The following is a 25,033-nucleotide window of genomic DNA, read 5'->3' on the forward strand; positions in this document are numbered from 1 at the left end:
GAGAAGCAAATTTCATCCAAGCCGGTTGTAATTTGGAACATGGTGTTAGTATATGATCTTTAACAACCGTGCCAGAATTGGTCCATATCGGTCCATAATTATATATAGCCCCCATATAAAATGTTCTCCAGATTTGACCTCCGGAGCCTCTTGGAGGAACAAAATTCATCCGATCCGGTTCAAATTAGGAACGTGGTGTTAGTATATGGTCGCTAACAACCATACCAAAATTGGTCCAATCACACAAAAATTGGTCCATATCGGTTCATAATCATGGTTGCCACTAGAGCCAAAAATAATCTACCAAAATTTTATTTCTATAGAAAATTTTGTCAAAATTTTATTTCTATAGAAAATTTTGTCAAAATTTTATTTCTAGAGAAAATTTTGTTAAAATTTTATTCAGTTCATAATAAAATTTTCATCATTTTCAAAATTGTATTTCTATAGAAAATTTTGTCACAATTTTCTTTCTATAGAAAATTTTGTGAAAATTTTATTTCTATAGAAAATTGTGTTAAAATTTTATTTCTGTAGAAAATTTTGTCAACATTTTATGTCTACTTTGTCAAACTGAATTATATACGTATTGGATCGATCTTTTTTGATTTAATATATACCACGTATGGACTTACATACAATTTATAAGATGGCGTTAGGAGGTTTTAAGATACATTGCCATCGGCAAGCGTTACCGCAACTTAAGTAATTCGATTGTGGATGGCAGTGTTTAGAAGAAGTTTCTACGCAATCCATGATGGAGGGTACATAAGCTTCGGCCTGGCCGAACTTACGGCCGTATATACTTGTTTTTTCTTTAATATATCATATAATATAACAAAAAAAGTTTTTATTGGTTTTATCTGTTCAAATACATCAACTTTTAGATGTTTAAATATTAGTAACTGCTAAGAACCAGTGCATCAACATGTACCTGGCCTGGAAGTCTTAATTCCTGAAAAAGAGATTGAATAAACGTATTAAATAGAATAATGTACACAAACTTCAAATAAAACAAAAACAATTTTACAGAAACTATTTTAAACTATTTTATAGTAACATAATGAATGAACATTTAACTAGATTATATTCCACTTTTTGAAATTATCGTTTTTAAAAACAGAAAAACAATTAAGGAAAGTCTAAAGCCGGGCGGAGCCGACTATATTATACTTTGTGGATCTAAATTTTCGATACCATACCACATCCGTCAAATGTGTTGGGGGTATATATATATATATATATATATATATATATATATATATATATATATATATATATATATATATATATATATATATATATATATATATATATATATATATATATATATATATATATATATATATATATATATATATATATATATATATATATATATATATATATATATATATATATATATATATATATATATATAGGTTTGTCCCAAATACATACATTTAAATATTACTCGACCTGGACAGAATTTGATAGACTTCTACAAAATCTATAGACTCAAAATTTAAGTCGGCTAATGCACTAGGGTGGAACACAAGGTTAGTAAAAAACAAGTAAGGAAAGTCTAAAGTCGGACGTGACCGACTATATTATACCCTGCACCACTATGTAGATCTAGATTTTCGATACCATATCACATCCGTCAAATGTGTTGGGGGCTATATATAAAGGTTTGTCCCAAATACATACATTTAAATATCACTCGATCTGGACAGAATTTGATAGACTTCTACAAAATCTATAGACTCAAAATTTAAGTCGGCTAATGCAGTAGGGTGGAACACAATGTTAGTAAAAAACAAGTAAGGAAAGTCTAAAGTCGGGCGGGGCCGACTATATTATACCCTGCACCACTTTGTAGATCTAAATTATCGATACCATATCACATCCTATATATAAAGGTTTGTCCCAAATACATACATTTAAATATCACTCGATTTGGACAGAATTTGATAGACTTTTACAAAACCTATAGACTCAAAATTTAAGTTGGCTAATGCACTAGGGTGGAACACAATTTTAGTAAAAAAAATATGGGAAACATTTAAATCTGAAGCAATTTTAAGGAAACTTCGCAAAAGTTTATTTATGATTTATCGCTCGATATATATGTATTAGAAGTTTAGGAAAATTAAAGTCATTTTTACAACTTTTCGGCTAAGCAGTGGCGATTTAACAAGGAAAATGTTGGTATTTTGACCATTTTTGTCGAAATCAGAAAAACATATATACGGGAGCTATATCTAAATCTGAACCGATTTCAATCAAATTTGGCACACATGACTATATTACTAATTGTACTCCTAGTGCAAAATTTCTACCAAACTGGGCCAAAACTCCGGCTTCTGGGGCCATATAAGTCCATATCTGGCGAAAAATATATATGGAAGCTATATCTAAATCTGAACCGATTTCAATCAAATTTGGCACGCATAGCTACAATGCTAAATCTACTCCCTGTGCAAAATTTCAACCAAATTGGACCAAAACTCTGGTTTTTAGGACCATATTAGGCCATATCGGGCGAAAGATATATATGGGAGATATATCTAAATCTGAACCGATTTCAATCAAATTTTGCACACTTGACTATACTACTAATTGTACTCCTAGTGCAAAATTTCAACCACATTCGGCCAAAAATCTGGCTTCTGGGGCCATATAAGTCCATATCGGGCGAAAGATATATATGGGAGCTATATCTAAATCTGAACCGATTTGGCTGATATTTTGCAAGATTTTCGAGACTCATAAAATATTTGGATGTACTTTATTTCAAGAAAATCGGTTGATAAACACGCTAACTATGACCAAATCGGGGATAAATATATATGGCAGCTATATCTAAATCTGAACCGATTTTTTCCAAAACCAATAGCGATTGTCTCTGTCCCAAGAAACGGCCCTCTGCCAAATTTGAGGACGATCGGACTTAAATTGCGAGCTGTACTTTGTGCACAATATTACATATACAGACAGACGGACGGACGGACAGACAGACAGACGGACATCGCTAAATCGACTCAGAATTTAATTCTAAGCCGATCGGTATACTAAAAGATGGGTCTATGACCACTATTTCTTGGCGTTACATACAAATGCACAAACTTATTATACCCTGTACCACAGTAGTGGTGAAGGGTATAAATATGGGAAACATTTTAATCTGAAGCAATTTTAAGGAAACTTCGCAAAAGTTTATTTAAGATTTATCACTCGATATATTTTTATTAAAAGTTTAGGAAAATTAGAGTCATTTTTACAATTTTTCGACTAAGCAGTGGCGATTTTACAAGGAAAATGTTGGTATTTTGACCATTTTTGTCGAAATCAAAAAAAAAACATATATATGGGAGCTATATCTAAATCTGAACCGATTTCAACCAAATTTGGCACGCATAGCTACAATTCTAATTCTACTCCCTGTGCAAAATTTCAACTAAATCGGAGTTAAAAATTGGCCTCTGTGCTCATATGGGTGTAAATCGGGCGAAAGCTATATATGGGAGATATATCTAAATCTGAACCGATTTCAACCAAATTTGGCACGCATAGCTACAATGCTAATTCTACTCCCTGTGCAAAATTTCAACTAAATCGGAGTTAAAAATTGGCCTCTGTGCTCATATGGGTGTAAATCGGGCGAAAGCTATATATGGGAGATATATCTAAATCTGAACCGATTTCACACTGAAAAAAAAGCATGCCCGGTTCCAAAGATTTTGTCTTTACTTTAAAAATTTTGGTATTGATTCCGAGCCAAAGAAGCGGAGAATACAAGTAAGGATACTTTTAAGACACAATTGTCTTATAAATTTGGGTTTTGTGTACTTGCTTCTAGGAAGCAAATTTAAAATTTTCGCTTTTTCAGCTTTTTTTCTTCAGTTGCTATCAAAGTCCTTTAAAAACGAGTTAACATCAACTTTGTTTTCCAAATCCAGACTCGACTTCCAGTTGAAATTATGCTATGTTTCAAGTAAAAAACGTCTTTAAAATAAAGTGTTGCAAAACATGTCCTATATTTGAATGATTTTTTGCTTTGTAGTCAAGATGCAAAAAGACAACAAATCTAAAGACAATTTCATTAATTTTAAAGAAATTTTCTGAATTATTAAAGTCAAGTTGACCTTAGTCCAAACATTTTTTCTTTCATGTTATGATACCCATTTTTAAGAGAAATCACTTAATTATAAAGACAATACGACTTCATTGAAAAGTTTATCGACTTTTGGACAAGGAAAAAACTTTAGATTAGAAAAATGTGTCTTCTATGCTAAGCAAATTTTGCATTCGTATTTTAAAGACATGACATCTTTGACCTCACGACAATATTTTTTTCAGTGCAACCAAATTTGGCACGCATAGCTACATTGCTAATTCTACTCCCTGTGCAAAATTTCAACTAAATCGGAGCACAAAATTGGTCTCTGTGGTCATATGAGTGTAAATCGGACGAAAGCTATATATGGGAGCTATATCTAAATCTGAACCGATTTCAACCACGCATAGCTACAATGCTAATTCTACTCCCTGTGCAAAATTTCAATTAAATTAGAGTAAAAGATTGGCCACTGTGGTCATATGAGTGTAAATCGGGCGAACGATATATATGGGAGCTATATCTAAATCTGAACCGATTTCAATAAAATTTGGCACACTTGACTATAGTACTAATTGTTCTTCTTGTACAAAATTTTAAGCAAATTAGAGTAAAACTTCTTCCAAAATCCATAGGGTTCTATTCTGAGCCAAAACACATACTTGTGCCAAATTTGAAGTCGATTGGACTAAAACTGCGACCTAGACTTTGAGTACAAAAATGAGTTCACGGACAGGCGGACATGGCTATATCGACTCAGGAGCCCACCCTGAGCATTTTTGCCAAAGAGACCATGTGTCTATCTCGTCTCCAAACATATGCACTAAATTATAATACCCTGTTCCCCAGTGTGGCGCAGGGTATAAAAACTGAACTAGAAGTAAAGAAAAAATCATTGGCTTCAAAGTATGACCATTTTTCCCCATACTGTACTTCATTCTTTTCGAAATCGTACGAAAATTTTCTTTTGCGTTAGTTCATATTGAAGTTATGTGTACGGCCATTGAACATTATAGCCACATTTAGTTCATAAGTTGAAAAATTAAAAAAGAGAAATTTCACTGAACTGAAAAAAATATTGTCGTTAGGCCAAAGATTTCATTTCCTTCAAATACGAATACAAATTTTCCTTAACATAGAAGATGTAAAGTGTCCAAAAAGTCGATAAATTTTCATTACAGTTTTGTCCTTTTAGTTAGGTGATTCACTATCTTTACATGGAAAAAAATGTTTTAATTTTAATAATTCATAAAAATTCTTCACAATAAATGAAATATTGACTTTTTGCATCTTTTCGAAAAAGAAAAAATTTGTTGGAAATTAGAACATGTTTTTCAACACTTTATTTTAAAGGAGTTTTTTAATGGAACTATAGCATCATTTCTACTTAAAGTTGATTCTGAATTGGGAAATTAAAGTTGCGTTTTTAAACAACTATAATAACACAGGAAGAAAAAAACTAAAACGACGAATAAATTCCTAAAATCAAATACGCAAAACTCAAATTTAAAAGAGAATTGTGTCCCAAAAGTAACCTTACTTCAATTCTCCGCTTTTTTGGCTCGGAATCAATACTAAAATCATTAGTGCCAAGACAAAATCTTTGGAAACGAACATACTGTTTTTTTCAGTGTATTACCCACTACCTCTTATATTCAAGGGGTTATGCTAAACTTTGCATCACGGCGGCAACCCATGTAGAAACTGTAAATTTAACTTCGGTAACCTTAACATTTCAACTGACCTACTTAAAACACACCGGCAATCACGGAATTTTACCCAAAAACTACCGAACAAAAAAAACTATTGAAATACTATAGAAAATTTGGTCAAAATGTTATTTCTATAGAAAATTTTGTCAAAATATTATTTCTATAGAAAAAATGGTCAAAGTTTTATTTCTATAGAATATGTTATTTTATAAAAATTTTTATTTATATAGAAAATTTGTTTTATTTCTATAATTTTTTTTCAAAATATTTCATTTATATGGCACTATTTTATTTCTATAGAACATTTTGTCAAAATTTTATTTCTATAAAAAATTTTGACAAAATTATATATCTGATGAATTTTTGTCAAAATTTTATTTCTAAAGAAAATTTTGTAAAAATTTTATTTCTATAGAAAATTTTGTCAAAATTTTATTTCTAAAGAAAATTTTGCAAAAATTTTGTAAAAATTTTCTTTCTATAGAAAATATTGTCTAAATTTTATTTCTATAGAAAATTTTGACAAAATTATATGTCTGATGAATGTTTGTCAAAATTTTATTTCTAAAGAAAATTTTGTAAAAATTTTATTTCTAAAGAAAATTTTGTAAAAATTTTATTCCTATAGAAAATTTTGTCAACATTTTATTTCTAAAGAAAATTTTGTAAAAATTTTATTTCTATAGAAAATTTTGTAAAAATTTTATTTCTAAAGAAAATTTTGTAAAAATTTTATTTCTATAGAAAATTTTGTAAAAATTTTATTTCTATAGAACATTTTTTCAAAATTTTATTTCTATAGAAAATTTTGTCAAAATTTTATTTTTATAGAAAATTTTGCCAAAATGTTATTTCTATAGGAAATTTTGCCAAAATTTGAATTTGCAAAATCTATGCAACTAAATCCTAAATTTGAGATAAGTAGTTGATTTTAAAGAAAAAATATATATTTCTATAGAAAATTTTGTCAAAATTTTATTTCTATAGAAAAAAAATTATATGTCTGATGAATTTTTGTCAAAATTTTATTTCAAAAGCAAATTTTGTAAAAATTTTATTTCTAAAGCAAATTTTGTAAAAATTTTATTTTTAAAAAAAATTTTGTAAAAACTTTATTTCTATAGAAAATTTTGTCAACATTTTATTTCTAAAGAAAACTTTGTAAAAATTTTATTTCTATAGAAAATTTTGTCAAAATTTAATTTCTAAAGAAAATTTTGTAAAAATTTTATTTTTATAGAAAATTTTGTCAAAATTTTATTTCTATAGAAAATTTTGTCAAAATTTTATTTCTATAGAACATTTTCTCAAAATTTTATTTCTATAGAAAATTTTGCCAAAATTTTTATTGCTATAGGAAATTTTGCCAAAATTTGAATTTGCAAAATCTATGCAACTAAATCCTAAGATTGAGGTAGTTGATTTTAAAGAAAAAATATACATTTCTATAGAAAATTTTGTCTAAATTTCATTTCTATAGAAAATTTTGACAAAATTATATGTCTGATGAATTTTTGTCAAAATTTTATTTCTAAAGAAAATTTTGTAAAAACTTTATTTCTATAGAAAATTTTGTCAACATTTTATTTCTAAAAAAATTTTTGTAAAAATTTTATTTCTATAGAAAATTTTGTCAAAATTTAATTTTTAAAGAAAATTTTATTTCTATAGAAAAGTTTGTAAAAATTTTATTTCTATAGAAGATTTTTTCAAAATTTTATTTCTATAGAAAATTTTGTCAAAATTTTATTTCTATAGAAAATTTTGCCAAAATTTTATTTCTATAGGAAATTTTGCCAAAATTTTATTTCTATAGGAAATTTTGCCAAAATTTTATTTCTATAGGAAATTTTGCCAAAATTTACATTTGCAAAATCTATGCAACTATATGTTGATTTTAAAGAAAAAATCTATTAATAGGGATGTTAACAATTGTCCTGCGATGACTCTCATTCAAATACTATCTACAAGTTCCACAAAAATGTTTATATCTTAAATAAAATTTGTCTCAGTGCCTGTACTTACGAAGATTCTGGGTGCAAGCAGCCACAGTCATCGAACACTTGTTAGGAAACTGCCTTCTGCTACCATCGCTAAGTGTTGCACACACTGGACTATAAACAGCAGGACAAATTTGCGGGCATTTTCGTCTCTGAGCATCGACAGATTTAGGAAAATTGGCCAAAGCCAATATAACAAGAAATGTTAAAGTAAAAACCCACTTCAACGATGCCATTTTCTATACGATGCAATCTACACGAGTTTTTTGTTCTACAATTTCTAACCGACTAATAAGAACAAAATGGTTTGTTTTCATATTTATAGTCTTACATTAACCGCAAATGGAGGTATTTTTATGTTGGCTATTTTTCCACCGTTTAATTTTATATTTTGTAATGTGTGATTCCCACAGTTCATAAGAACCTTTAAATAAATCACCTATAGTTTCTACGACTACAGATTTATGATCAATAATGGTCCTTATGGAATGTATATTGAAATATACCAGTGTAACTGAAATTAAATTATTCTGAATCTATTAAAAATTATTACTCTTAGAATTGGCTACAGTTTTGAATACTAAACTTCGAGTTTGCCCTATTACCAGCAAGGAATTCATCAGACACATAATCCATATGGGAATTGAAATTATTATATTTTTATAAACTCCATCGTAGGACTAAACAATTTTTCGTTCCGTTGATAACATATCGAAATATTGGTCTCAGATCTCTATAAATTACACAGGGTGGTTGATATGTATTGCAACCAGCTTCAGGTTGCTGACAAATTTATTCCAGTTGGTTTTATTGTTTACACGCTAACAGAAGCATTCAATTATATTACATAATAAGAAATAAAGTTATTCTTATGAGAACTCAAGAGTGATAATGTGATTGCTTCATATTTTGACTGGACCACTACAAGTCGCTATTGCTGGAGCTCTACAGCATTTAGATATTAATAAATCATTTGTTTCTAATATCACTGCTGCGTTACAAACGTATTGCATCTACGGTTGTCATTCAATTTTACCAAAAATCTACCAAATTTAAAAAATCTTATTTTGAAATTTCTGTGGTTAGTATGAAAAAAATATTTGTTCTTCGAAAGAAATGTTTTTTTTTTTTTTATTTTAGCACTATATTTCAATATTATATATTATGATCCTATAAGCGACAATTTTTTTGGGTGTATAAAAATCCCTTGAATTGTAAGTGTGTCGAGTTTTATATGTTTTAACGATTTTAGCTTACGCAAACAAGGGAAAGTTACTACTTCTACAAAAAAGGGAGAACTTACAATGGACTTTGATAGTATGACCGAAATTTAAAAAAAAAAAAAACTAAAAGTTTCTATTGAAAATTTTGTTACATTTTTATTTTTATAGAAAATTGATGAACCTCATAGTTGCAGAAATACCAATCTACCAAACAATAAAAAATCAGCAATTTTTGGTAGAATACTACCAACTGTGGCAACTGTGTTTGGCCCAGAGAGAATAAAGACACAAGAGGACGGAAATTTCTCTTCTAAAAAAAAAAAAACACAAATGTCAACCGTACAGATGTCGCGCAATGCCTGCAGCTTTGATATTAGCGACGTTGCGGTCGAAGCGCTTGTTTGATAAATTGTTTATAAAGGCAAGTAAGTAAAGTAGAAAGTCGGGCGCGGCCGATTATATCATACCCTAAACCACCCTTACTGAATTAGTAATCATAAGCATTTGTGGGGTAACATTGATATAAGTCTGGGAGATAAACCGCAGTTTCATATTTAAGAAAATTAAGGGGTACATGTTTATGGGTGCTTTGTCTCAATCTGACTATAGCTCATAGTCAGTGTTGCCAGGGAAAATGTTCGGTGTACCCTACAAGGACAAAAAAAGTTCCCCACTTTCCCGTACATTCCCAAACAATTTTCCCTACAATATTTTTCGTTAAATTTAAACAAATTTTACAAATCAAAAATGGTTCTAAGTACTTTATTATCTTAAAACATGAAAATGCACTGTGGCACACGGTTGCCACAGTCGGTAGAATATTACAAAAAATTTTATTTTTTTTTAATCTCTATAGAAATAAAATTTTGGAAAAAGTTTCTATAAACAATTTTTTTTTTGAGAAATTTTTCTATACCAATAAAATGTTGATAATAAATTCTATAGAAATAAAATGCTGAAAAAAAAATCCATAGAAATAAAATTTTGAGAAAATTTTTTAAGAGAAATAACATTTTGAAAAAAAATTTCTATAGAAATACAATTTTGACATAATTTTCTATAGAAATAAAATGTTGACAACATTTTCTACAGGAATAAAGTTTTGACATAAATTTCTATAGAAATATTTGTTTGGTAGATTTGTGGTAATTTGTGGTAATCTTCAAATTTTGTTAGAATTTTTTTGGCACGAGTGGTAACTGTTGTTACCACACATTGTTAAAGATCAAGCCTTGCCGGCTTCTAATTTCCTCCTCTAGAGCCACCAAAATGTAAAAATTATTACAAATTGTGTTGGGTAAAATGTCGCCACTTTGTGGCCCTACGTCCCTACAAGACGCTAAATATTAGAAAAAAACTAGATATAGGGAATTTCCCCTACTTCTAGCAACACTGGCTGTAGTTGATATTGCACCTACGGAGTTAGTATGCCACTAATATTGAGCTCATTATTAAACAAGTATAAACGGCCGTAAGTTCGGCCAGGCCGAATCCAAGAGGCTCCAAAACCAAATCTCGGAATCGGTTTATATGGGGCTATGTATGATTATGGACTGATATGGACCACGTACCAAATTTCAAGCAGATCGGATGAATTTTGCTTCTCCAAAAGGCACCGGAGGTCAAATCTGAAGATCGGTTTATATGGGAGCTATATATAATTACGGACAGATAGGAATCAATTCATGCATGGTTGTTGGATACCATATACTAACATCACGCACCAAATTTCAACAGAATGGGAAGAATTTTGCTCTTCCAAGGGGCTCTGGAGGTCAAATCTGGGGATCGGTTTATATGGCGGCTATATATAATTATGGACCGATTTCGACCAATTTTTGCATGGGTGTTTGAGGCCATATATTAACACCACGTACCAAATTCCAACTGCATCAGATGAATTTTGGTCTTCCAAGAGGCTCCGGAGGTCAAATCTGGTGATCGGTTTATATGGGGGCTATATATAATTATGGACCGATGAGGACGAATTTTTGATTGGTTGTTAGATACCATATACTAATACCATGTACCAAATTTAAGCCGGATCGGATGAAATTTGCTTCTCTTAGCGGCCTCGCAAGCCAAATCGGGGGATCGGTTTATATGGGGGCTATATATAATTATGGACCGATGTGGACCAATTTTTGCATGGTTGTTAGAGACCATATACTTACACCATGTACCAAATTTCCGCCGGATCGGATGAAATTTGCTTCTCTTAGATGCCTCGCAAGACAATTCGGGGGATCGGTTTATATGGGGGCTATATATAATTATGGACCGATGTGGACCAATTTTTGCATGGTTGTTAGAGACCATATAATAACACCATGTACCAAATTTCAGCCGGATCGGATTAAATTTGCTTCTCTTAGAGGCCTCGCAAGCCAAATCGGGGGATCGGTTTATATGGGGGCTATATATAATAATGGACCAATGTGGACCAATTTTTGCATGGTTGTTAGAGACCATATACTAACACCATGTACCAAATTTCAGCCGGATCGGATGAAATTTGCTTCTCTTAGAGGCCTCGCAAACCAAATTTGGGGGTCCGTTTATATGGGGGCTATACGTAAAAGTGGACCGATATGGCCCATTTGCAATACCATCCGACCTACATCAATAACAACTACTTGTGCCAAGTTTCAAGTCGATAGCTTGTTTCGTTCGGAAGTTAGCGTGATTTCAACAGACGGACGGACGGACGGACGGACATGCTCAGATCGACTCAGAATTTCACCACGACCCAGAATATATATACTTTATGGGGTCTTAGAGCAATATTTCGATGTGTTACAAACGGAATGACAAAGTTAATATACCCCCCATCCTATGGTGGAGGGTATAAAAAGAGAAAATCGCTCAATTAGTGTGGGTTATAAATCCAAATAAAAATCGAGCAATATTATTATGTAAGAGCTACAAGTACGTATAAATCGATCGGCCAGTACATCAAAATTTGAAATTTAAGTAACATTGGTTAATAAATAAGAGTATTATGGCCAAATTTGGGAAAATCGAGCGATATGGAAGCTATATCTAAATCTGAACCAATTTGCATAATATTTTGCGGGTTTGATTAATACCACAAAACATTACCTTGTGCAAGATTTGAGTAAGATCAGATAAGAAATGAGGCCTGTTTGGTCAAACATAAGGTTATTAGGGGCGAATTTTTCAAAATCGGGCGATACATATATGGGAGCTATATCTACATCTGAACCAATTTCGATGAAATTTAGCACATATAGTTAGTACTATAGAGGACTGGATCTAGCCAACTTTGAGTAAGATTGGTTGATAAATAAGGGTTTTATGTCCAAATTTAGGAAAATCGGGCGGTACATATATATGGGAGCTATAGCTAAATCTGAACCGATTTCGATGATTTTTTGCACATATAGTAAGTGCTGTAGAAGATTACATTTAGCTAACTTTGAGTAAGATCGGTTGATAAATAAAGGTTTTGTGGCCAAATTTGTAAAAATCGGGCGATACATATAAAGGGTGATTTGTTAAGAGCTTGATAACTTTTTTTTTAAAAAAAACGCATAAAATTTGCAAAATCTCATCGGTTCTTTATTTGAAACGTTAGATTGGTCCATGACATTTACTTTTTGAAGATAATTTCATTTAAATGTTGACCGCGGCTGCGTCTTAGGTGGTCCATTCGGAAAATCCAATTTTGGGCAACTTTTTCGAGCATTTCGGCCGGAATAGCCCGAATTTCTTCGGAAATGTTGTCTTCCAAAGCTGGAATAGTTGCTGGCTTATTTCTGTAGACTTTAGACTTGACGTAGCCCCACAAAAAATAGTCTAAAGGCGTCAAATCGCATGATCTTGGTGGCCAACTTACCGGTCCATTTCTTGAGATGAATTGTTCTCCGAAGTTTTCCCTCAAAATGGCCATAGAATCGCGAGCTGTGTGGCATGTAGCGCCATCTTGTTGAAACCACATGTCAACCAAGTTCAGTTCTTCCATTTTTGGCAACAAAAAGTTTGTTAGCATCGAACGATAGCGATCGCCATTCACCGTAACGTTGCGTCCAACAGCATCTTTGAAAAAATACGGTCCAATGATTCCACCAGCGTACAAACCACACCAAACAGTGCATTTTTCGGGATGCATGGGCAGTTCTTGAACGGCTTCTGGTTGCTCTTCACTCCAAATGCGGCAATTTTGCTTATTTACGTAGCCATTCAACCAGAAATGAGCCTCATCGCTGAAAAAAATTTGTCGATAAAAAAGCGGATTTTCTGCCAACTTTTCTAGGGCCCATTCACTGAAAATTCGACGTTGTGGCTCGTTAGTAAGTCTATTCATGATGAAATGTCAAAGCATACTGAGCATCTTTCTCTTTGACACCATGTCTGAAATCCCACGTGATCTGTCAAATACTAATGCATGAAAATCCTAACCTCAAAAGAATCACCCTTTATATGAGAGCTAAAGGGTGATACGGTCAAAATTTGGTCAAGGGAAAACGCGTGTAAATCGGTGAAATCGTTTATTTAAAAAATCAAATTAAATTTCTTTTTCAAGTTCAATTAGAATAAAATTCAGGAAAAATATTCAGTTAGGCTTTCGCTTTTCCAAATCCTAATTGCCGGGCCTCACGCTTGACACCTGCCATCAGATTTTGTACAGCCACCTTGTCCACCTTCTTCGCCGCAGAAAGCAAGTTTGCCTTGAACTGTTGCTCGTCCTTATCAGTTTTTTTGGTCTTCTTTAGGTTCCGCTTGACAATAGCCCAGTATTTCTCAATTGGGCGGAGCTCTGGCGTGTTGGGAGGGTTCTTGTCCTTGGGAACCACCTGCACGTTGTTGGCGGCGTACCACTCCATGGCCTTTTTACCGTAATGGCAAGATTCCAAATCCGGCCAAAACAGTACGGAACAACCGTGTTTCTTCAGGAAAGGCAGCAGACGTTTATTCAAACACTCTTTCACGTAAATTTCTTGGTTGACAGTCCCGGAAGCTATGAAAATGCTGCTTTTCAAGCCACAGGTACAGATGGCTTGCCAAACCAGATATTTCTTTGCGAACTTTGACAGTTTTATGTGCTTGAAAATATCTGCTACCTTTCCCCTTCCTTTTGCCGTATAAAACTCCTGTCCCGGAAGCTGCTTGTAGTCGGCTTTGACGTAGGTTTCGTCGTCCATTACCACGCAGTCAAACTTCGTCAGCATCGTCGTGTACAGCCTCCGGGATCGCGCTTTGGCCGTCGTATTTTGTTTATCATCGCGATTTGGAGTCACTACCTTCTTGTAAGTCGATAGTCCGGCTAGTTTTTTGGCTCGATGCACAGTTGTAGACGATACACCCAGCTTATTTGCGGCAACTCGGAGAGAGAGGTTAGGGTTTCGCTTGAAACTACCGGCAACTCTCTTTGTCGTCTCAGCGGCTTCCGGTTTTCGATTTCCCCACGATCCAGAATTCCTGGCTGTCGAAATTCGTTCCCCAAACACTTTAATTACATTTGTAACGGTTGATTTGGCAACTTTTAGGGATTTTGCCAGCTTTGCGTGCGAGTAGCTCGGATTTTCGCGATGCGCGAGCAAAATTTTGATACACTGCTCTTCTTGCTTGGACGGCATTTTGACAACTGAAGAGTGAATTCCAAAATCAAAATAGGAGTAACATTCTACACACACACACCTTCAAAATGAGGGGTGTTCAGGTCTTTTAAATGCAAAATTGAAAGTCAAGTTTATATTGACCAAATTTTGACCGTATCACCCTTTATATCTAAAGTGAACCGATTTGGTTGAAATTTTGCAGACTTGAAGGGCGATGAAAAGGATTACCTTCTGCCAAATTTGGTGACGATCCGTTTGAAAAAAAAGCACAACGTGACCCCATTTGTCGAAATCGGGCGATACATATATATGGGAGCTATATCTAAATTTGATCCGATTTCTTCCAAATTCAATAGCGTCGTCCTTGTGCCCAAAAAACTCCATGTACCAAATTTTATCAAAATCGGTTAATAATTGCGACCGGAATCCTGTGAACAACAAATACATGGGCAGACGGACACCAAGCGCTAGATCGACTCAGGAGGTGATTCTGAGTCGATCGGTATACATTTTATGGGGTCTAAAATTAATATTTCTGGTAGGCACATTTTTTGGCAGATCAAACTTATTATACCCTGACCACTATGTGGTTTAGGATATAAAAAGAAACTTTGTTGCTACAAAGTAGGTTTTAAATCCTATTTTCTTTACGTTTCGCAAAGTCGGCAGAGAACAGAACTGGGTGACGCCGACGCAAACTGTATGATATTTGAGAGAAGTGCCGACAAAAACTGCATGATATTAGAGAAATTTTCCTCATGACTTCCACCTACTGATGCAGTTTCGCTTCACAGTTTCGTTCTCTTGTGTTTTTATTCTCTCTATTTTGACAAAAAAGGAAACAATACCGAAAATGGTGAAAAACTGGATGCAAGATTTGATCGATTTGGTAGAGAGCTCAAAAGTCATTGAAGTTAGTTAACAATAATGACTATCTCGTCATTGAGCTAAACATATAATTGGGCAGCACTGATTGATAAGAGAAAACAGTTATTATTTAATATTGATTTTTGTTAATTTTATTAAAAATATACTAATAATATATCTATGTAATTTTATCCATCAGCATTCACCAGGAGTAGAAGTTTTAATACCTAGAAATAAAAAAAAATCATTCATTGACGAATTCGCAAAAATTTTCTTAATCATTACTTTCCGAACCATTACAATATGTAAGACGAAATTTTCTCAAACTATTGCTATCGATAAGGAATTTAATTTGTAAAAATTTCATATGTCTCCTAAAAATACTTACGAATTTTCTTTTGGCAAATATCTCTACTCATTTCGCAAGAATTGGAGAACGTTTGTCTTTTGCCATTGGGTTGAATACCACATACAGGACTATATAGAGCCGGGCATATATCTGGACAAACACGTTTCTGAGCTTCAACAGAACTTGGATAATTCATCAATGCCACAATAACTATAATTGCCAATGAAACTATCCACTTTAGCGATGCCATTTGGAAAATCTGACAGGTATTTATATGACTTCACAGAACTGTTGTCAATTCAGGTCTATATTTTGAAATCTTTAGCACGCACTTTTATATTCTCTAATAATAATGCCAAATTAAATATTCTGCATAATTTTGTTTGTTATATTTTAATAAACAAACGCGTGAGTATGTGCAAACAAACAAGAAATTCGTTAAATATAATTTACATACACGTAATTTATATACACAGAAAAAAAAATTTGCAAATTATTTCCAATTTCAATAAAAATAAGTATATACGGCCGTAAGTTCGGCCAGGCCGAATCTTATGTACCTTCCACCATGGATTGCGTAGAAACTTCTACGAAAAACTGTCATCCACAATCGAATTAATTGGGTTGTGGTATCTTAAAACTTATTAACATCGTTTTCTAAATTGTGAGTTAGTCCATACGTGGTATATATTAAACAAAAAACGTATGTATAGGTAAGTCTACATATAATTACGAATCGATATGGACTTTTGCACGTTACGTAGAGAGCGAGAATTGAAATATGGGGGTCGCTTATATGTGGGCTATATACAATTATAAACTTGATATAGACCAATTTTTGTGTGATTGGGGATCTATTTATCTGAGGGCTATATATATAAAGGGTGATTCTTTTGAGGTTAGGATTTTCATGCATTAGTATTTGACAGATCACGTGGGATTTCAGACATGGTGTCAAAGAGAAAGATGCTCAGTATGCTTTGACATTTCATCATGAATAGACTTACTAACGAGCCACAACGTCGAATTTTCAGTGAATGGGCCCTAGAAAAGTTGGCAGAAAATCCGCTTTTTTATCGACAAATTTTGTTCAGCGATGAGGCTCATTTCTGGTTGAATGGCTACGTAAATAAGCAAAATTGCCGCATTTGGAGTGAAGAGCAACCAGAAGCCGTTCAAGAACTGCCCATGCATCCCGAAAAATGCACTGTTTGGTGTGGTTTGTACGCTGGTGGAATCATTGGACCGTATTTTTTCAAAGATGCTGTTGGACGCAACGTTACGGTGAATGGCGATCGCTATCGTTCGATGCTAACAAACTTTTTGTTGCCAAAAATGGAAGAACTGAACTTGGTTGACATGTGGTTTCAACAAGATGGCGCTACATGCCACACAGCTCGCGATTCTATGGCCATTTTGAGGGAAAACTTCGGAGAACAATTCATCTCAAGAAATGGACCGGTAAGTTGGCCACCAAGATCATGCGATTTGACGCTTTTAGACTATTTTTTGTGGGGCTACGTCAAGTCTAAAGTCTACAGAAATAAGCCAGCAACTATTCCAGCTTTGGAAGACAACATTTCCGAAGAAATTCGGGCTATTCCGGCCGAAATGCTCGAAAAAGTTGCCCAAAATTGGACTTTCCGAATGGACCACCTAAGACGCAGCCGCGGTCAACATTTAAATGAAATTATCTTCAAAAAGTAAATGTCATGGACCAATCTAACGTTTCAAATAAAGAACCGATGAGATTTTGCAAATTTTATGCGTTTTTTTTAAAAAAAAAAGTTATCAAGCTCTTAACAAATCACCTTTTATATAACTAAAGACCGATATGGACCTAGTTAGGCATGGTTGTTAACGGCCATATATTTACTAGCTCAATGTACCAAATTTCAACTGACTCGGATGCAATTTGCTCGGTTTATATGGGGGCTATATATATAATTATGGACCGATGTGGACCAATTTGCATGGTTGTTAGAGACCATATACCAACACCATGTACCAAATTTCAGCCGGATCGGATGAAATTTGCTTCTCTTAGAGGCTCGGCAAGCCAAATCGGGGGATAGGTTTATATGGGGGCTATATATAATTATTGACCGATGTGGACCAATTTTTGCATGGTTGTTAGAGACCATATACCAACACCATGTACCATATACCAACATCGGATGAACAATTTTCGACTTTCCAAATGGAATAAAGTGATAGTTTTTCAGATATTTTTCCAGACACGCTGCCTCCATCAAGAATAAATGCTGGAGCATAAGCCGAATATAACAGACTTGCAACTTATAAATCAACGTAAGTCCTTGTTTAGGGCATTATGTTCAATGTGTTTTTATACCCTAAACCACATAGTGGTCAGGGTATAATAAGTTTGCCAAAAAATGTGCCTACCAGAAATATTGATTTTAGACCCCATAAAATATATACTGATCGACTAAGAATCACCTCCTGAGTCGATCTAGCGCTTGGTCCGTCCGTCCGTCTGTCCATGTATTTGTTGTTCACAGGCTTCCGGTAGCAATTATTAACCGATTTGGATAAAATTTGGCATAGGGTGTTTTTTGGGCACAAGGACGAACGTTATTGAATTTGAAAGAAATCGGATCAAATTTAGATATAGCTCCCATATATATGTATCGCCCGATTTCGACAAATGGGGTCACGTTGCGCTTTTTTCAATCGGATCGTCACCAAATTTGACAAAAGGTAATCTTTTCCATCGCCCTTCAAGTCTGCAAAATTTCATCCAAATCGGTTCAGATTTAGATATAGCTCTCATATATATGTATCGCCCGATTTTCCCAAATTTGGCAACAAAACTTTTATTTATCAACCGATCTTACTCAAAGTTGGCTAAATATAATCTTCTATAGTACTAACTATATGTGCCAAAAATCATCGAAATCGGTAAATTTGGCCATAAAATCCTTTTTTATCAACCAATCTTACTCAAATTTAATAATCCGGTTATTTTACTTTAATCCATTTTGATCAACACTCCCCATTAACCGATGATGTGATACCTAAAAGAAAATAAATAAATTGTAGCCGGGAACCTGTAAACTATCATTACTTACGTTTTTTAGTTTGACAAACAGCCCTATTCATGTCACACGAATTTGAGAATTGCTTTCTTTGACCATTTGGGAAGGTGGCACATACAGGACTATATATTTCAGGACAAAATTCTGGACAACCAGCACGATTTTGAGCTTCAGCCGTATTAGGAAAATTGATCAAAGCAAAAATAGCAATGATTGTCAGTGTAAAGATCCACTTCATAGAAGCCATTTTTTTGCGATGTATTGGAGGTAGGTCTTTAACTAACTAAATCTATTCTTTATCTGCTATTTTTAATTTTTTCGAGATGTATTTATATATGTGCCTTTGTTTAAAAAAGAACACAATTAATTTGATATTATGATAATTGCGAAAAATTAATGAAATAAATTATTTTAAATCTTAATGTTCGTATGAATCAAACACCATAGCATCGATCAATTAAGTATCCATAAGAAAATAACTACACCGAAAAAAAAGTAAACTGTTTTATAGGAAGAATGAACTACCCCGCGCGAAAATTGAACTATTTTGTACTCCATGTTTTGAGATTTCCACGAAGTGTAGTTAAAACCAGGAAAATTTAGTACCATGTTGTACTTTTTAACTGTTGTTCTCGACATTACTCCCTCTTATTGAGGAAAAAATTAACTAAAAGTAAATAAGAAAATCATTGGCGGCAAATCATGACCATTTTAACCATACAGTAGTTCATTCTTACTATTTTTGGGAATCGTACGAAAATTTTCATTTGTTTTAGTTAAAAATGAACTTTGTGTACGGTCATTGAACTTTATACTCGCGTTTAGTTCATAAAATGTTTGAGACATACTTAAAAAACGAAAATTTCATTGGACTGTGGAAAATTTCTCAAAAAAATAATAAAATTTAACAACAAACAAATAATTTTTTTGCAATAAAAATAGGTTAGATTTGGCGTTAGTTTAGCTACGGCAATTTTTTTCTGTGTATAAACATTAATGGATATAAATGAATTTTTGACCTGCCTTAAGGGTTTTGGTATTCACACAAAACAAAAATTCCTGATTCAATCACGAAATTAATTGATCCAATTATTTTTTTAATTGAAATGTCTTCAATCACGAAAATAATAGTATCAATCACACTTTTAATTGGGCATAGAAAAAATTCTTGATTAAAAAATTAATTGATTTAATTACCAAATTTCAATTAATTTTTTAATTGATTCAATTAAAAATTTAATTGATGATGATTGCAAAACTCAATTAATTTATTAATTAAAAAAAGGTAACTATTTTCAATTACATTTTCAATTGGCTTAGAATTTTTATTTGGATTAACAATTAATTGTTTCGGGGAGCCACCGTGGTGCAATGGTTAGCATGCCCGCTTTGCATTCACAAGGTCGTGGGTTCGATTCCTGCTTCAACCGAACACCAAAAAGTTTTTCAGCGGTGGATTATCCCACCTCAGTAATGCTGGTGACATTTCTGAGTGTTTCAAAGCTTCTCTAAGTGGTTTCACTGCAATGTGGAACGCCGTTCGGACTCGGCTATAAAAAGGAGGTCCCTTGTCATTGAGCTTAACATTGAATCGGGCAGCACTCAGTGATAAGGGAGAAGTTCACCAATGTGGTATCACAATGGACTGAATAGTCTAAGTGAGCTTGATACATCGGGCTGCCACCTAACCTAACCTAACCTAACCTAACAATTAATTGTTTGAAAAAAAAAAATTAATTAAAAATTAAAAAAATGTTCATCACTTTTTTAACTGACTTTGTCTTCCGAATTTGATTAAAAGTTTATTGTACTTTTTAATTAAAAATTTTAAAATTTTCAATCATTGACTTAATTAACTTAACGTTTCTATCTTGATTAAAAAGTTAATTGTACCAATTAATTTATTAATTGAAAAAAAATTTCAACTTCAATTAACTTTTTAATTGGAAATATTTTGGTGATATTTTTTTCTGTATTGGTTCCGAGCCAAAGATGTGGCTTCTTTAAAATAAATAATTTTTTTAAGGACCTATCTATCTTCAAATCTAGGATCAATAAAATTAAAATTAGTATTCAGATCTCATTTATGGAATTCTCATTCTATTTTTGCGATAAATTACACAGGGGAACAGTGGTTCTGTTGATTAAGAACTGAATATCGTTTTTAAGGTTATTTGGGATGCTGCATCCAAATATACACTTGGTTTTTTTTCTATAAGCTCGATTTTTCGAGATATACCGTTATGTTCAAATTTAATGCACTTCCGCTACATATATTGGAATAACTTAATATCATCTAGATAAATCTCAAAACACAACTGAAAATATGTACTTTATAGCAATAAGATGATTTTGGATGAATAAAAATTGAAAAATTTAAAAAAAAAAAATTTGAAATATTGGAATAACTTGAAAACGGTTCACCATATTACATAAAAAAATAAATCGGAAACTCCAAACAATATTCTCTTTAAGCCGTACTTACATTGTTTTTCAATTTACCAAGTAGTTTTGGAGATATCGTAAAGTTTCTGAATTTTTTAATTTTTTAACAAAAATAATTTGTTTTGTTCTTTAAAAATTCCTAAAAAACTAAATGAACTTATTACATACAAACACTTGCCATTAGAAAATGTAAATTTTTTACAGAAATCGCGATTTATATCAATTCAGTAAATCGTGAACAAAATCAAAAGTTGTGCAGCAATTGTAATGAAATAATTCACATTTTATTCGAAATATATTTAACTAACTGTTTCTGGAACAAAACTGTGATTTTTTTCCTATTTTATTTTTTTAGGAATTTTTAAAAATCAAAAAATTTTTTTTAATTTAAATTTTTTTTATCTAAAACTACTTGGAAAATTGAAAAAAACAATGTAAAGTCGGCTTAAAGGGAATATTGTTATGGATTTTCTGATATTTTTTTTTAATTTAATACGTTGAACCGTTTTCAAGTTATTCCAAAATATGTAGTGGAAGTGCCATAATTTTGAACATAACGGTATATCTCGAAAAATCGAGCTGATAGAAAAAAACCAAGTGCAGATTTAGATACAGTGACCTCAAACTACTAAAAATTGGCTATACATTTGAAATCAACACAAAAAAAGTTCAATTTTGTTCCCCTGTGTTAATAAAGATATTCACGTAGAAACAAATGCCAGTTTACAAATCAAAGTAAAAAACGTTTTCGTAATCCTAAAAAAAAAAAACTTTATACCAAAGATCCTCAAAATAAAATAGTCAAATATTAGCCTCTATATGAAGCGTTTTTATTTTAAATATAAAGATTCAATATATCAGATAATTAAAAAGTAATTTCTTTAAATCAAAACCTTTTTTCTCTATTTTACGAAAAATTGTCCTTAGTTCAAAGACATGCGACTTAAACGGAGGGACGCAAATTTCCAAGATTAGTGTCCTAAATTGAATGAACAAAAATTATAAACTTTCTTCTCCAAGATTAGTGCCCTAAATTGAATGAACAAAAATTATAAACTTTCTTTTAATTAAAATTTCTTTATTTTAAAGAAATTTGTGTAAATTACGTGTCCTGAAATTTAGGTTGTTTCATCTTTCATATTAGGTCAATATTATTTCAGTACAATTTGATATCGTGAAGAAGAAGGTGATATCTCCATTGATCATGTCTTTAATTTTAAACGTTCTGGAAACATAGAATGCATTCCTAAATTGTCCTTGTCAATATCAAAATGATATGGAAGTCCTCATCTCCTTTCAAGACCTCCACATGAGAGATATACTTTGTACTAGTAACATGTTCGCAAAAGCAAAACCTGAAGATTTTAGTCCCAGATAAAAGATATATAATCCACGCCCATTGAATATACTATTTAGATAAGTTAAGTTGCAAAGAAATATTGCCAATAAAAATAACAGTTTCAAAGGTTTTCACTTACGTACTTATTATATTCATCAAGCTATCCGACCCGCCCTAATATACTGGTTTGAATATTCAAGCTAATTCGATGCTAAACCAGTTCTTAAATACATAAAGTTGTTTATATATTTATTATCTTTTTTCTTAATATTTTATTCAAGTGCTTTTTTTTGGGGGGAATCCCTCTGTTAACGCCGGTATTATTAAATATTTAATTTGTTTACCCGTTTAATATTTTGGTAAAATAAATAAAAGACAAACATAAGAACTAAACTCTTGTTTCCAGTACCTGTTCGCCATATCTGTCTATCAGTAAAATATTTAAAATTTTAAAAAGTGATCAAAAAGCATTTCTTTTCAATAAATTCATGAAACCTTTTTAATTAATACTGATTACACTAATAAAATATATTAATAAATATTAAAAAAACAATTATAACTAAAAATGTTCATATAAATTAACTGTGGTTGCAAATATTTAATATACATTACTAAACATGAATATCGGGAACACCAAAATCTTTCAAAAATAAAACCGAACATGATCCAGGGGTTGTTTTTACCACATCTGAAATTACAAGTAAAGATCAAATTCTTAAAAACAAAAAAACCAAGACTTTTTTACCTAATTGTTGTGAGCAAATTATATATTTACTGAGACAACTGGTTGAACTTTGGATTCTAGTGCCGTTACTCAATGTTAGACATTCAGGACTGTATTCTCCAAGTGGACAATTATTTGTACAATCAGATTGACAATCGCTAAATCCAGTCATTGCAATTAAAGCCACTACAATTAAATTGAGAATATTCCAAGCCATACTGTGCAAAGAATTCACTTGAATAATAAAAATTACTGATCGTAAAACTACATAACTCAAGCTTTTTATGGAATCATTTGAATTAGCCAATTTTGCACAATTATCAATAAAATGAATATGGGCACGTATATTTGATATTTTGGAAAAAGTCTATTCGTTCTATTATGAAAAATAGACACACGCGCGCCTTTCATCAGTGACGTATTAATAGTTTTTGAAATACTATAAAAAATTTTTCGTTCAAAGCTCATTCACCTAGCTGGACGGAGAGATCGAACTACTGTTACTTACTATGTTTCGTGGAGTTTGTTCGCATAGATCGGACCACAAAAGGACCGAAGGTTGCCTGTTATATTTCGGAATTAGAAAACAAAAACAAATATTAATCATCGAAAATCCATTTACTGCTTTTCAAAATATTCACTGATTGAAGTATCACCAAAACATGTATTCTGAAAGCAACAACCGCTTCTTCAGGTGTCAAAAAATTTGACCTCTCATTGTATTATTTTACGTACGGAAATAAAAAAGTTATTCGGTGCCAAGTCATAACTATATGGCGGATGACCGATCAAATTAATATTTTGAGTGGAAAAATGTTTTACACGACATCTTAAGATTCGCATTGTTATGGTGAAGGGTGATCCATCTTCGGTTTGTTTTCTTGATTTTTTGGAAGACCCCCAGAATTGGCTGTTTTGCATTCACTTGCTTGGAAGTGCTTCATGCGCGAGCATCTTTTGTTGGATTTGGTTCATCTTGTAACACCCATAAAGTTGATTTCTATTTACTTTCGGGCTCATACGCGTAAATCCAAAATTCATCGCCATCATTTCGACCAATCGACACGAGCTTTTTTGAGAGATTGTGTGTGGGAACCAAAGCGAACAAATTTTGTTGGCACTCAAATGTTCATGCAATTGTGTGCTGGACCCACTAATATCTAAGATTGTCTCAAACTTACGATAAGTCACATAACGATCTTGCGATATCAATTGGCGTACAGCATTAATGGGTTCCGGAACAACAAGTGAACCTTCACGAAATTTGTCTTGGAGTGCACTTCAAAAGGGAGAAATTCTAAAACGATATAACGATGTCCGCCCCTCTGTATGTTTGTTGTAATCACGCTATAGCCTTCAATAACAGCGCTATTGTCTTGAAATTTGGCGCACGTTCGTTTTTCTTTTTGCCTACTAGAAGGTCAAATTCGAAGATGGACTATATCGGATACCGCAATTTGTATCCGATTGGCGTGAAATTAAAAATCTAAAAGTATTTTAGGTTCACAAATATGTGTGCAGAATATAGTCTGTGTCTATTCATATTATTATATAATCCCTATATAGACTGATCTCCAATTTGACTTCTTGGGCATCCAGGTACCGAAATTTTAAACCAATTATCCTGAAACCGG

General features: G+C 32.4%; 2 protein-coding genes across 2 annotated transcripts; both read right to left on the minus strand.

Annotated features, from left to right (window-relative positions):
* Positions 1-830: 830 nt before the first annotated feature.
* Positions 831-8,088, minus strand: LOC142236057 (turripeptide Gsg9.2-like). The gene is made up of 2 exons (XM_075307608.1): positions 7,837-8,088; positions 831-955 (listed from the first exon to the last, which is right to left on the minus strand). The coding sequence occupies exons 1-2, from the start codon at positions 8,045-8,047 to the stop codon at positions 924-926; spliced, it is 243 nt and encodes an 80-aa protein (XP_075163723.1). The 5' UTR covers positions 8,048-8,088; the 3' UTR covers positions 831-923.
* Positions 8,089-18,799: 10,711 nt separating this feature from the next.
* On the minus strand, positions 18,800-19,174 carry LOC142219508 (enhancer of split M1 protein-like). The gene is made up of 2 exons (XM_075288463.1): positions 18,925-19,174; positions 18,800-18,870 (listed from the first exon to the last, which is right to left on the minus strand). The coding sequence occupies exons 1-2, from the start codon at positions 19,136-19,138 to the stop codon at positions 18,839-18,841; spliced, it is 246 nt and encodes an 81-aa protein (XP_075144578.1). The 5' UTR covers positions 19,139-19,174; the 3' UTR covers positions 18,800-18,838.
* Positions 19,175-25,033: the final 5,859 nt, after the last annotated feature.

The sequence above is a fragment of the Haematobia irritans genome, chromosome 1 (genome assembly GCF_050003625.1).
Source record: "Haematobia irritans isolate KBUSLIRL chromosome 1, ASM5000362v1, whole genome shotgun sequence".
Lineage (NCBI taxonomy): Eukaryota > Metazoa > Arthropoda > Insecta > Diptera > Muscidae > Haematobia > Haematobia irritans.